Genomic DNA, 14,238 nt, shown 5'->3' on the forward strand with positions numbered 1-14,238 from the left:
ACTTTAAAATACACACGTAAAAACGTTGATGGAAACACAGTCATTGTCTGCTTGGTGGAAAATGGTGGTGGCAGGATTATGCTGTGGGAAAACCTTTCTTCTGCTGGGAAAGGGGAGCTGGCCAAAGTTCATGGGAAGGTTGGTGAAGCTAACAACGAAGCAGTGCAGGAAGAAAATACTCAAACAACTTGAACCTTTTAGGAGGAAACAATTTTTTTCCCTTTTTACCATAATGCACTTCTTTGTTTCGTTCTATCATAAAAAATACATTTAGGTTTGTGGTTGCAAGACTAGAAAATATGAAAAGGTTTAATCACAAAACATTTAGCAAAAGACTGTATAAGGTCAATTAAATGTTACATCTAATAAAAGTCTATTGATATTTCGTCTTTCAATCCTATTATTTTTGAAGCCGTGGAATGGTTGTGTTTGAGTCAGAGCCTAGATTTACTGCAGCCATGCTACAAACCACAATCAGTCGAAGTACAGAGCCGCCTACACTCTAAGGAGAACAGTTTCTTAGCCTCAAAGAGACTCCTCCTTAGTTTTCTTGCAGAGGGATACCTGAGACAAGGTCACTCCCAATTACTGAACCACATATCAAAGTTTGACTTTGAAACCCACATCGGATTTTGTTTATAGGATTAAGTATCCAGCAAGGCACGGTTAGTATGTCTGTTTAGAGCCTGACCTTTTTAGTAGCATTGACTCATTTTTTTATTAGTAAGGATGGTGGTACTTCACTTCAATGCCCCCCTCTCTTGTCCTCGCTGCATAATTAAACATCACCGGGAGCTATTTCGCACTTTTTCACCAGACTCTCATATTTTACGTCTCAGATCTCTTTAAGGTTCACAAGACTGCCAAAGGTACTCCTTGAAAAAAGGAAAACAGGTACAACAAAGAGTATACAACACATGCCTTTGTTCAGGATGTGATGACACTGACATAACCACCTACATCATGATGGGTTCAAAGAAAAAGTGAGCCAGCTTGCTCAGCAGGAAATCCTCCTCCATTCTAAACACTCCAACAGGAGATGAAACCGCAGGTCATGTTTCGTTCGGGAGCTCATCTCTCACAGGAGATTGTGCTGTCGTTGGGGAAAGTGTGTGCTGTGCTGATGAGACACTATGAACAGAGACATACAGTGCAGCTTCCCCTCAATTCTTCACATAGATATGTTTTTTTCAACAGGGTCGAGCAGTAATGAGACACCTTGCTGAGGAAAAGTCGAATTAAACCCAAGGCAGCGGTCCCAGTTGCTGCCGCGGCTTTGGCTCGCTGGTTGTGCTGGTGCTCAGATGCTGTTTTCCAAGCCGAAAATACTCCGTACTTATGATTCACTGGACCCTAAAGGAGTGGTCCTGTTGGGCTTCACAGTTGGGTTTAAAGCTAACCTCATTTGGACCTTTGGAAGCTGCTCCTGCTGGTCCACTACAAAAGGATAGTGCTCACTTTCACACAGGCAGCTTGGAAAATCCAGAATAATTATATAAATAAATTCCACAATTGGTGTGTTTCGAAGGAAGAGTAAAGTGGTTGCACTCGGTGTCGTCATCTTACAGTTTCATATCAAAGCCCGAGGCCAGACAGGAGGTCTCTGTGAAGGCAGTCTTCAGTTCAAACCTGGCATGTAGGGTTTTCTGTATCAATGAGCCAGTATTTCTGTGAAATGGGACTGGTTCTATGTCCATTTAGTTAGAACCTATGTGGTTGAAGAAAATCACCTGAACTGAGGGGAAAGAGTTTGATTCAAACGGAGGGAGTCAAGCATATTTATTATCCACGGGGAACATATTTACATTAACCACAATATTCTCAACACACACCATCCATAAATGACAATTTAGCTGGGTTATCATCAGCTACAGAATAATGTATCACTTGCGACACCTAATAAATGCATGTATTTATATGGCCAGAGTTTAACCTTTGACACTACTTGGTTTTATTCTATGTGCAGGAGAATATGAATATTTCACGAGGTAGAAAACAGACCGGATTTTAACACTTGAATTCCAATTTTTCACACAGTAGAACCTGCATACACAGTGGAGTCTTTCTGTATGGCTGGTATATAGGAGCATTCAAATGTCGTTGTTTTAATCCTTTTTTCCTTTTTCATTGAGACAAAAAATTAAATTGTTTATGTTCATGGCTGTTTTGACTGTACCTTCAGCTCTGACCAAGAAGCTTACCTCAGCTGTCCTTCAGTGTTCCAGCGACGGGTAATAAACTAAAGATAAATAATAATACATTTTATTTTAAATGCATTTTACATCGGTTTTATGATCTCAAAGTGCAACAATTGAGTGTAAACACAATCAAGATTAAAAATAAAATAGAATGAGATTATAAACAATTATTAAGGCAAATTTACATAGTTTAGAAAATGTTTCAACACCAGGGTCTTTCGTCCTTATTTGAAGGATTTTACAATCTGTGGGGAAATGAGGTATTCTGGTAGTGCGTTCCAAAAGAGAGGTGCAGCTGTGCACAAGGCCCAGTCTCTCATAGAGTTAGTTTTTTCCTTGGGTGTTGTGATGAAGTTGTTGACCAGAGAGAACCTTCTGTTGTGTGTAGAGTTAGCGGGTCTTTAAGGTAACTGGGGGCATATCAGTGGACACAGTGTTCGATGAGAAGGCAGATTCTGTATTTTATGTGGGCAAACAGGGAGCCATTGGAGGAAACAGAGGACTGGAATAAGGTTCTTTAGATTTCTATAGCAAGCACTGTTCTAAATAGACTGAAGCTTATGGAGATTGCAATGCATTCAAAAGAAAGTCAAGGTAGAGGACAGGCATCATTTAAAGAAGAAAAAAAAACATCAGGTTGATGCCAGGTTTCATTTCGGCACATCATAATGAATGATTTTTCCTGGATGGGGTTATGAATAAAGCTGGATTTGTTAGTGACAGACTGTGCGTTCAATAGTTCAATTATGAAAGATTTAAGTCAGTCTCTGTAGTGGCCACAGCCAGGTCAAATCCACTCCACCTTTTCCTGCCCATCGACTGTGTAGCGCAGCTTCAGCATAGCCAAGGCAATGAATTCCACGAGCGCTCCAGCTCAGTTGACATACGAAACATGAGACAGTGGGTACTGCCGAACAGAAAAAGGGAATGGATTCACCAGACCGGATGGATCCTCTGTTGCAGTATGGTGGTCGACGTTGGAGTCCGAGTTGTTTGATGCACCATTGGATGATGCAGTTGTTAGGCCTCTGCAGCTCAGTGGTGGTGTAGTGCAGCTGGACGCATCATAACGTCCAGATGTATGGAGCACCGTAAGGAGACTGTGTGATGCTCTTGTTCAACATGAAGAGTCCAGCCTCTTTGTGGCAATTGGATTCGGGACAAAAGGGAGTGGACCAAGATAACAGCTGATTATGGGCAGAAATCAATGGGGGCGAGGGGTTCTGGACTCCCTGCAAAACAGCCACAGCCCACAAAATGTGTAAACAACTTTTGACTTTGGCTGAATTACTTGATCAGAAATCTGCCATTAGAGATTCTGGAGATGTACGGTTTTGCAAGTGGCAAGTGGCATTGCTAGTAGATGATTAGTAAATATTTGGGCATACCATTTCAACAGTTAATTACTATACTGAATAAATAACCAGTAAGGTTCATCCTGTACACTTTACAACAGTACATGTCCGCTGTATTTTTGCCAAAAAAAAAAAAAAAAATGTCTCTTGAGAAATTCTCAATTTTTAAAAAACTAAAGAATTTCCATGTTACGGCTGGGTTTTCCATGAGGACCCGGAGACAACAAACACAAAGGCAGTATAGAAGGAAAAACATGGTTTATTGACATGGATGTGGCTAGGGGTGAGTGAATTTGACCGGCTGGGATGACTCTGGTCACAGACTGTGAAAGGAGAAAGAAAGAGTGAGTGAGCACTGGCAAATAACAGATCAGAGAAATCAGGAGTGAAGGTTGACCTACAGATAGATGGTGAGTGAAGAGTTGGAGGAGGTTGTGCAGGCTGTGGCTATCAGTGACAGACAAAAAGTTGAATTTGACAGTAGAGTCAAATTTGAGATCACAACTGGTTTACACTGTTTTTTTTTAAAGATCATAGCTGGTATCTCACTTAGTATTTCATTTTTTTAATTAATATTATTAAGTTGTTCTACATCTGGTAGCACTCAAAGTCTTAGAAACTGCCACGTCAGAACAACTTTATCAGTAAGATCCTGAGAAAGTTTTCTTAAAGAGATACACAATTAGGTATAAAAATAGACTTTAATTGAGAAATATCTATCTTAGATGTAAAAACAATACAGTAAAATTACTGTAAGATATTTATTATAAATAAATTTATTTTTTAAAATAATGTCACACGGACGTCACCATGTTGTTTACGCTGCAATGCATCCTGGGTGCTTTAGGGCTAGCTTCACAAAGCCAAAACAGCAAAGTAACGTCAAACCTTTTCAGTTTGAACTGGAATGCGTTGAAATTGATGACAATGTAATAATAATAAGTATTATTATTATTGTTGTTGTTGTTGTTTATAATAATAATAACAGCAACACCAATAATAATAAGAATAATGATGAAACAATAAATTACACATATCACTGGTAGGACTGTGGGATCTGTCAAGTGTCCGGTGTCAGGTCCAATAGCACATGATGCTTAAGAGCTGATCGGTCTGGTCTTCGGTCCGTTAATAACTGTTTAGGGTCTGGTCCGGTACCGGGTTTGTGATTTCACATTCGGTACCAGCGGCAATGGCAGTACCTTCGTTATTTAAAAGGGAGTCCAGTTTTGCCTGTCGCTGATGTTCCTCCCAGCGTCTTTCGCTCACAGGGCGGCGGGGTTTAGGCGCATTATGGATAAAAATAGTCGGCATGGCTGCTGGTTTTAACTTGTGAGGGTAATGCCCACCTGCTCCTTCGTCAGTTTTGTTGGTACAAATGACTCAAAGTCTTCTGCGGAAAAGTGTTGAAATACACAAATGCGGGTCCCTCGGAAGTTGTGTTCTTCCAATGGCTTTTTCCCATTGCGCTTTTCTTCTTTCGTCATGTGGGAAGCGATGAAGCCTCACCTCACTTTTTCTGTTGTTTTTTGTTTTGAAATTACAGCCAACAGCAACACTGTGTGGCATTGTCTAAATTTACACCAGTGAAACTCAGTATTGAATAAAAAAAAAACTAAAAAATCGCACAACTCCATAGGTTTCAGTCCAATAGGACCTTACCATGCCATTAACCCAGCATGCATTGCGCAGGTAAAAAATAAATAACAGACAAAAAAAATGGCGACTTCCATGAGTGAAAAATATAACAAAGTATACACAATTTTTGAAGTAAATATGAGTTTTTACATATCACAAACAGCAATATTTAAGTTAATAGGAAAATTTCAACATATTAAGGCCAACATGTTTAACTAATCGTGGATCCCTTTAAAGCTTGTTTTTCACTTGTTGCGCAGGGTGGATTTCTGAAACCTTTTGTACAAACTACAATCCAAACTATGTACTGCAGCGGACAATAAAAAATAATTAGACTGAACAAAACTATTCATACCTTGGAAGGCTATTAAGGTTGGGCAAAGGAAGACCCTTGACTTGATTAAATTTTACATTAGGGAGAGAACAGACTGATTGCATCTGTTTATTTCATTGTTTGATGTTTGTTTTCTAACACCTTTGTTTGGGTCCCAACTAACAAAGGAAAACACAAAAATCAATACAGCCTTTTTGGTTCAGTCTTTTGTACTTTAGTGCCTTTAAGAGGGATCAAGGACAATAAAATTGTATTTTGTGCCTGTCCTTCTGCATGTAAGTTTCTAGTACACCTTTTTTTACCAGTTAAGCCAAACTCAGACCGCTGCTTATTCAGTCGTTCTAGTGTGTCGCTCACCAGCCTAATTGCCAAGAGATGAAAACTATTTTTTCATTTATATATATATATATATTTGTTTCTTTTTTTTATTGACACACTGAGTTAATCCTATTCGTATTCTAGCCCTGTGCATAGACATCTTTGTGCCCATTTTATTGAACTCAGCATAAAATTAATCCCTGTTAGCAACTTCACACTGTTAGTTCGTGCAGCCGAAACATCAAAAGTGGTCAAGATTGTTTAGTTCCCTTTAGTAATAATGATCCACTTAAAGCAAGTGTTATTTCACTGTTATACAAGGCTTAGGAGAGCTTTTGCAGTCACTTTCTCTCTGCTTCACACAGGAACACTTAACGCTTTTCTAAAGCAAAAGGGCCAAGTGACCTTAGAGGCTCCTGTGTGGTCACTAAGTGGTAACCAAGGTGACCGGTGGAAGCAGGCCAAAGTAAGCATCCATCCAACGACGTCCTTCCAGGTGAGACAAAAAAGTAATCAATCCTGTGAGCACTTACATTCCCCTTGCTGCCCTCTATTTTAGTCTCTGCCTGTGTTTATAAAGCATTTGTTTCCTGTAAAGAAGCTTGCTGATGCAACTAGTAAAGAAGGGGCTAACATCCAGTTATATTCGGCATACTATGGTATACTTTGTGACCGAAAGGATAACACTGTGGCAACACGGATACCATTTTCAGAAAAATCAGATTTATCTGCGTTAACTGTTCAAAACATTGTTGCACTTAATTCTTCCATTTTAAACGTTTAAACCAACACTTGCCATCTGCTTCAGCGTTTTGAATCCAGCCTCATGAAACCATTCAAACAATTACAAATAAGTTATTTTTCTCTCCTCAGATTGTTCTTGAAGGTATCCGTGGCCCAGGAATCGAGGGGGACATTGCCATTGACGATATCACGCTAGAGGAAGGGGAGTGTCGAGATCCACCGCCCAGTGAGTGGCACCCATCTCCTCCTCTCTTTCGTCTCATCCGAGCCCCAGATTCTCTGTTTACATCGCCAGACATACTTGAGATTTACAGAATCTAATCTCGGGCCGTTGGCAGCACCGAACCAGCGTCTCATGGAGAAAGCGCGGTTGTCACGGCAACAGGGTAGTAATCACATGAACGATGGCTGTGCTGCTGGCCGAGTGGGGCACAGTAATTGCACCTCAGGAACCAACAAGGCAAAAACAGAAAAGAGGCCACGGAAAATGGCTTTGATTTAATTCCTCTTTTTACTGACCGCAGGAAGAGTAGCGTTTTAATGTCCCGCAGACAATGCAGAACTATCGATGCGATTCATTTACTTAAGTGGCAGAAAATGAATCAAACCCATGAATCAGAGAACGCACATCTGACCGCTAGATGCATTGTTTTTGGTGCTGCGTTGTTATTATTTTATGGTCTAATTTATTTGGATCCATTACAGTTAGTAATGACAACATTAATTCATAGAGAGCAAAAGGACGGGTAAAGGCCCATTCATACCTCACGTAAAAGACGGATACGGATACGTGTGGAGTGTTTCATACGTTCTAACCGTCGATTTCGTCCGTACTTTGACACGAAAATTAGGAGCTTACGCTTACGGACGAAACGGAGCAATACGGAGCAATACTACCGGAAACGGTGGGGGCGCTATTGAGTTTGTAGTACAAAATGTCAACAAAATCACGAAGAAGGTTAGAATTCTGGGCTTTAAACAATGGCGGGATTCGAGGAACGACTTGCGGAGCTTGTCTGCAACTACCCACACATATGATGTGTCGTGACCGGGGCACAGGGACAAACAAAAAGTTTACTTACGGAGCAAATACAACAAAATCACGTCTTGGACCGTCGCCGTGTTTGATCAGTGACGAATCATTGGCGCCCAGCACTGCCACTTAGAGGAAATACTGGTTATTGCGCACCTCAACGGACGGAGGTATGAAGGAGTCAACGGATAGAACGTACGGACAGAAATACGGACGTGTAGGCCAAACGTAGGGTATGAATGGGCCTTAACCCAGGCCGAGCATAGGAGACTATGAATTATGGAATTCAATCTCAGTTGATGAATCTTACATGACTTTATGTGATGTAAGACCGAAAATTGAGCGGCATCTCAGAAGTTAATGAAAGGAGGCGGTTTCTCACTGCTGTTACCCTGGCAGACGGCTCAGAAAAGCTGAAAAAGACTCACAGAAGTTGTTTGAGTGTTGACCAAATAGTTTGAGATTTTGGAGAATCGAGTTTTTGTTTTGTTTCATAGTAAGATGGGACGTACCCATAGAGATCGTAAGCTCCTTGCTGCCAACCGTACCTTCTTTATAGCAAACAGATTTTTTTTTTAGCTGTTACATTTACTCAGTTTTTTTTATAAGTATCTGATTTATTTTTTATTTAAGTAAAACTATAGCAACCAACAGACCCCATTTGCATTTGATGAGGGGTTTTCCAAGGATTAGCTGAAGGATGTTGCAAGTTACACTCACTACAAGCATTAAACAAACAAAAAATAGAATAAATACCTAAATAAAATACAAATATTTCCCTGCTTAAATTTGCAATGGTGACTGCTAGTTTGAATTAAACAAATTAGAGAAGTAAAATATTAACATTGAACTGTTCCTAGCTACTATATGTACAAGCTAGCTCTGCAGCACAGCTAACTGCGCTTTGTTGCTCTTACAACAAAGCGCAGTCTCAACAGCCCCCCCCCCCCCCCTCCCGTGTTAAAATAAGGTACATTGAGCACCTTGTAAAGTTATGTTTTTGTATTGGGTTTACAAATAAGAAAGTAGTCAATCTAACACATTAACATCAAATTATTAGTATCAGGACTTTGAAACGATTGTGCAAACAATTCTGTGACTTTATTCTTGCTACATTCTGACTTTATTCTCATATTATCAAGACCTTATGCTCATAATATGATGACTATTTTAGCAATGCTATTTATTTTTATAAGCCTAAACAATATTATGACTTCATTCTCCTAATTTCCAGAAAATAAAATTTCTATTAGGGCCATTGTAGATTAAAGGAAATATCGGCTACAAAGGAGTTAATTTCCACACAAAAAAAACTCAGATATTATGAGATTAGTTCCACATATTCCCGAGAGAAACACTTGGATGTTGTCTGATGTCGAAACGTAAAAATGTCAGAAATATTTTAACATTTAACCAACCATTTAAGGCATACATTTGCTGTACTGAAACTAGAATATTCTCTGACATCTCACCCAGAGACCCACTTCAGTGTCCAGACACTTACTTTGGAAACCCCTGTGCTAGAAGTTAGAAAAGAAGTAGTTTTGAGCTCCGAACCAGTTACCTTACAAGTCAGTCAATCCAAGAATGTTGTCAGACAATGCAATACCTCTGGATTTGATACATTCAGATGCTATAGCAAAATATTCACTAACAGACGTTTTACTACAACATGTGCATTTCTGGTTTGAGAATGCACGTTATACAAGTTATAAACCACCTTAAACACAAATGTCAGTTAATCTCTGTTGCTATTATCAGATTTTTGGTGCATGACCACCATATTGGAATTTTTCCTTAGATTGTATGCTTTTTGCATATTTCTATAATGCATAAAGTTGACAGTTCTTTTCTGTTTCTCTTATTTAGATATCAGTGCCAATGCTCTGTCCACATCCTCCCATATATGGCTGCTTTGCACCACCTTGGTGTTGACCCTCTTGGAAGGTCAAAGGTGACCCCTTTTCTCCGTCATCTTGGAGGAGAAAGTTCAGACCCGCCGTCTGTGAGCTATACCCTCAGCATCAAGTCACCAAAGATTCATGCATTCTGAAAGCATCAGGGTCCCCGGAAGGACCGCAGACCATGGGGGGAGGGCAGGGTGGAGCTTATGAAAGAAAGACAAGACAAAAAGTAATAAAGAACACATGCTAATTTTTCATTTGAAGAGACTTCTTTTATCTAAAACACTCCTCGATGCAGGACTTGGGATGATTTTGTGAGCACAAGAAAGAGGAGTTCACACGTGTTGAGGGAAATCAAGTTCGTGAAGCACAAGAATCATTTTGTGAAGATGTGAGAAAATTCTTGGATGCCAGCAGAACAGACAGATTGCTGACTTTTTTGAATTTTGAACAACTTTTCCCTCCTTTCAAATAGGTGGAATCAGACATTCAGTGTGTATCTTTCTCTCCATTTTCTCGCAGCAGATGCCAATCATCAACATTTATTTTTTTTTCACTCTAGCCCAGCCTCACCCCACACTTTGGCATGTCTTCATCTGCTTGGTGCTGTTTTGTAGGAGAGTCTGGCAACATTTAGTTCTGTCTGCTTATCCCCCTGTAGCTGACCACATATCTGATAACACTGTGCTCACGAGTCCAAGTGGCCAGCGGACAGTGTGGCGGCAGGCCAAAAAAAAAAAAAATGGCATAAAGATCAGCAGAGTTGTACACAGCTGAGGTAAGTCTAAGCTTAGGGAGTTAAATGAAATAAAAAAAAGGGAGATCTATTGAAAAGAGGAGTTTGGGAAAGAGGAAACAGGCAGAGAGTAGGGAGAGAGAGAGAGAGAGATCCGTTTAGTGGTCTGCCTGTGGAAAAGAAGCCACTTTACTTTCTGCCATGAAACAAAAGTGCCTTCAGATTACAAACCGAATCGTGAGCCTGAGTGTTAATCAACATTGAACAAGTCTCTGTTCATGTTTCTTTTGATGGGCTATTTTCTATCGTTTCTTTCGCCCCCCCCCCCCACAAGTGCTGAAGGGAAGGCAACACGTGCTCAGAGGGAGTAGAGGTTGAGCTGCTCAGTGATTATATTCCCCATGGGACAGTTGCCTGTGACTCCATGTGTGTGCGTGATATGCCTGAGCTGTTGCATTTTCTAATGCGAAGGGCAACCAACCGAGCGGAGCCGGCGCCCTCCCTTACCACACGTTCGGAAGCAATGTGGATAAAAACGAAAAAAATCGAGGCTGAGGATCTTTTTCTTTTGTTTTTTTTTTCCTTCTTTGTTTTATAGAAGACTATTCAAGATCAAGCAAGTGGACATCTCAAGGAATGAACACCCAACTCTCTTCTCATAATTCTCCTTCCCTGTGGGCGAGTATTTTTTAACAAAACAAAAGAGCAACTGCTGAATAAAACATTGAGTACAAGGAGGAAAGCAAAAACTTTGGGACCGCAGGCTCTTTGTTAGGGCGATGCGTCTCGCCCGGCTCCACCACCATTTCTATGGAACAATACGAAAATGAAAAAAAAAAGGGATAGTGACCATAATAATAGTCAAGATATTTTATTACTCCAGCGAGAATGTTTCTCTGCTTTTACACAAACTGTGAAGATTGACTGTGGAAGATCTACCTGAGACCATAACCTTAACCAGCGGGGTTTTTCAAAAAAAATGTATTATAAAAAAAAAAAGAAAACAAGAATATCAAAAGTTCTGTTCATTGTTGGTTATGACAAATGTTTTGAGGACTTGTGTCTTGTTTCTTTTGTTCTTTCCTTCTTTTTTTTTTTTGAAGATGACTTTAACTTCCTTTTTCTTCTTGTTGTCTCCCTTTGCATTGCTGAAATATCAAAGCCGATGGAAGCATAAGAAGTAAACCAATTTGGTATATGTATAACTTGTAAATGTTAAAGAAGTTCTATTCAAAGGTTTATAGTAAATGTTTTATGTTGGAGTAAAGGAAGCACAACATACAGTTTAAGGTCTCAACAATATAATATTCCTTTATATTTCTCATCACACGCGGGTCCTACTCTCACGGATTCAGGCTTTTCAACACTCAAGTCCGTGTTTGACAGGAAATTTTGTTCATTTTGTACTCGTGTAGTTCATATTTATAACGCAGCCACCGCAGTCGGGAGCAGAAATGAAATTTCCATTAATGCGGCTGTGGTTCGACATATGTAGCCTCTTCAGTAAAAGCCTGGATTAGTCTGAGTAGGGTGTGTCTGTGTATGGGCATAAAGCTGTGTACAATAGTTGTTATAAGAAACTGAAATATGTAAAGAAGATAAATATGCTATAAGCAAAACAGAGCAGGATGACAAGCATTTCAGGGCATCCATACAATAATGTTTTGGTCTGTATGATATTATCAGAGAAATATGTTTATCAAAGATTTTATCCATAAATTTGTGTTTTGTTTGTTTTGTATCATTTTTTTTATCATATTCATTTCACATTTCAGATCACACTGAATGTATATGAAGTTCTTGGGCGTTTTTTAACCTTACACTCTGACTAGATGTAATGTTTTACTAAATCCCATGATTTTTTTCTGTGTGCTTTTGATGATGCAGACGTTCAGCCTTTTCTAGTTTATTTGACACGCATAAAAGGTAAAAGATATGTTTGATGCAGACTTTGAAGCCGTTTCCAAAACTACAAGCTCAGATAAGATAACCATTTGCTCGCTGCTGTATCCCTCCGTGGTATGGTAGATAACAAAAAGTGCCAAAGTACCCGTACAGCCACTGTTGTTGGTATATCTATGAGTTTATTAAAATATTTGCTTTGATACCCCTAGACAGAAAATCAAATCGGCACATAATAGCCAAAAAAGCCCCTAAATACATGAATGCTTCAGCGTTTAAATAAAAAAAATTACTTTAGGTAGGGATGTTTTGAATGAATAATTTTCACATTTTGGGAAACTGTTTTCTAGTGGTACCGACATGTATCATGCTACAGTAAGAAGAAGGAGCCACCTAGCATAGCCTGTGACTGAAAACAAGAAAATACAGCTGGGGTTTGTCCAACATTCACAAAATCTGCCAGCCAATTCCTCCAAAACATTAAACAATGCATTATATCTTGTCTGTTTATTCCTTAATAAAATAAACTGTTTCAATTCTGAGTTGCTATATTTTTTTCTGGGGGGGAATGAAGACAGCCCAGGAAAAAGGGAGTTTGTGGGCCTGAAGAAAGTTGGTTTGACACATAAGCCCGTAGAACTATAAAATGCTTACTTCGACGTAAGATGTTTAGATTTAATTTTGAAATCTGTTCATTTGTGGACTTCAGGAAAGCTTGCAGCGTAATTTTGGTAATTACTAGAAAGGAAGTACATGCCAATCTTCCTCTACGTCCAATTTTTCAGTTATTCTAAGCTAAAATATACTATACGTAGCACCCAGAAATAGTCTGCCAGCTTGCATTCTGTGATTTTCATTTAAATTTGACAAAGTTTGTTTGTACCAGCTGGAAATTTTCTTTTGACTTAAGCAATTACAGCAAGTTTTTATTACGTTGCAGCTTCAACCGTATCCATCATTTCCATTTCCGTGCAGTTCCCTAATTTAAAGCCATTCTCTTGCCTTTGTACGTGAGCAATGTGATTGTAGAAAGTGGGTTACACTCTCAGCCCTGATCTACTCTTTGATGAAAAATTCCTCCTACCTCCTACTAAGCACCATTGTGTGAAATAATAGGCTTTGAATTTATAAACAATGTGGGTCACTTGTTCTTCTTACAGGTTTTAATGAGTTATTTTAATGAAAAGAGGTGAGTGAGTATGTGGAAGGTGGAAAACCAGGACATTACTTTTAGTTTATTTAGGATTAAAACTAAATCTTAATATGAAGAGGCAAACATAGACGGTCGCTGTTATTGATTTTCACCACACACACACCTCTAAAATTAAATTTAGATTTTTTTTTTCTTTTGCAGAAAGGTACAGAGCACCGTCTCCATTACATCCCTTAGGCATGGGTTTAATGCAGAGGACGAAATTCGTTGACATGTACAATGCAATGACAAATAGAAATGATTATTACATATGGATCATCAGGAAGTGAGATGCAGATACTGACTATATTCAATAAATGTGTTTTGTTCAGGCATTCAATATTACAGGAAACAGTCTACTGTTTACTTGGTTCATAATTGGCAATTTTTTTTATCAAAATGACTTGTTTGTTTTATTTTTGCTTACAGAGTTTTTTCTTATACTTTTACTTTGGGGTGCTGTCAGCCATAGCTACTAAACAGCTGAACTAGCATTCTTTAATCTTTTCCTGTAGAAACATATATCTACAGGAAAAGATTAAAGAAAAGAACTGTAATGGCCTATGAGTGAAAGTGTACAGATTGAAAAAACTAAAAACAATTGGATTGTACCGTTTTTCTGTGAAAGACTGGCGACCTGTCCAGGGTGTAACCCCGCCTCTCTCCCATTGACAGCTGGAGATAGGCACCAGCACCCCTCGCGACCCCACAAAGGATAGACGTGTTAGAAAATGGAAATGTACCGTTTTCATGGGCACACAGTCAATTAATCCAGTCATGATGTGTGTTTTGTGTTTTATTCGGAACAGAACAACTCTGACATGCGCAGTTATCAAATTTCCCTAAAAAAACACACACACACAGAAGAAGAAGTATGTCCGTCT

General features: G+C 39.2%; 1 protein-coding gene across 1 annotated transcript in view; it reads left to right on the top strand.

Annotated features, from left to right (window-relative positions):
* The window catches only part of LOC118561934 (MAM domain-containing glycosylphosphatidylinositol anchor protein 2), a 71,424-nt gene extending 58,720 nt beyond the window's left edge, over positions 1–12,704 (top strand). The window contains exons 7-9 of the mRNA XM_036134183.1: positions 6,209–6,339; positions 6,717–6,813; positions 9,490–12,704. Coding sequence (XP_035990076.1) covers positions 6,209–6,339; positions 6,717–6,813; positions 9,490–9,578 — 317 coding nt within the window. The 3' untranslated portion in view covers positions 9,579–12,704. The remainder of the gene's footprint in view (positions 1–6,208; positions 6,340–6,716; positions 6,814–9,489) is intronic.
* The last annotated feature ends 1,534 nt before the right edge of the window (positions 12,705–14,238 follow it).

This window comes from Fundulus heteroclitus, unplaced genomic scaffold, assembly GCF_011125445.2.
Source record: "Fundulus heteroclitus isolate FHET01 unplaced genomic scaffold, MU-UCD_Fhet_4.1 scaffold_76, whole genome shotgun sequence".
Classification (NCBI taxonomy): domain Eukaryota; kingdom Metazoa; phylum Chordata; class Actinopteri; order Cyprinodontiformes; family Fundulidae; genus Fundulus; species Fundulus heteroclitus.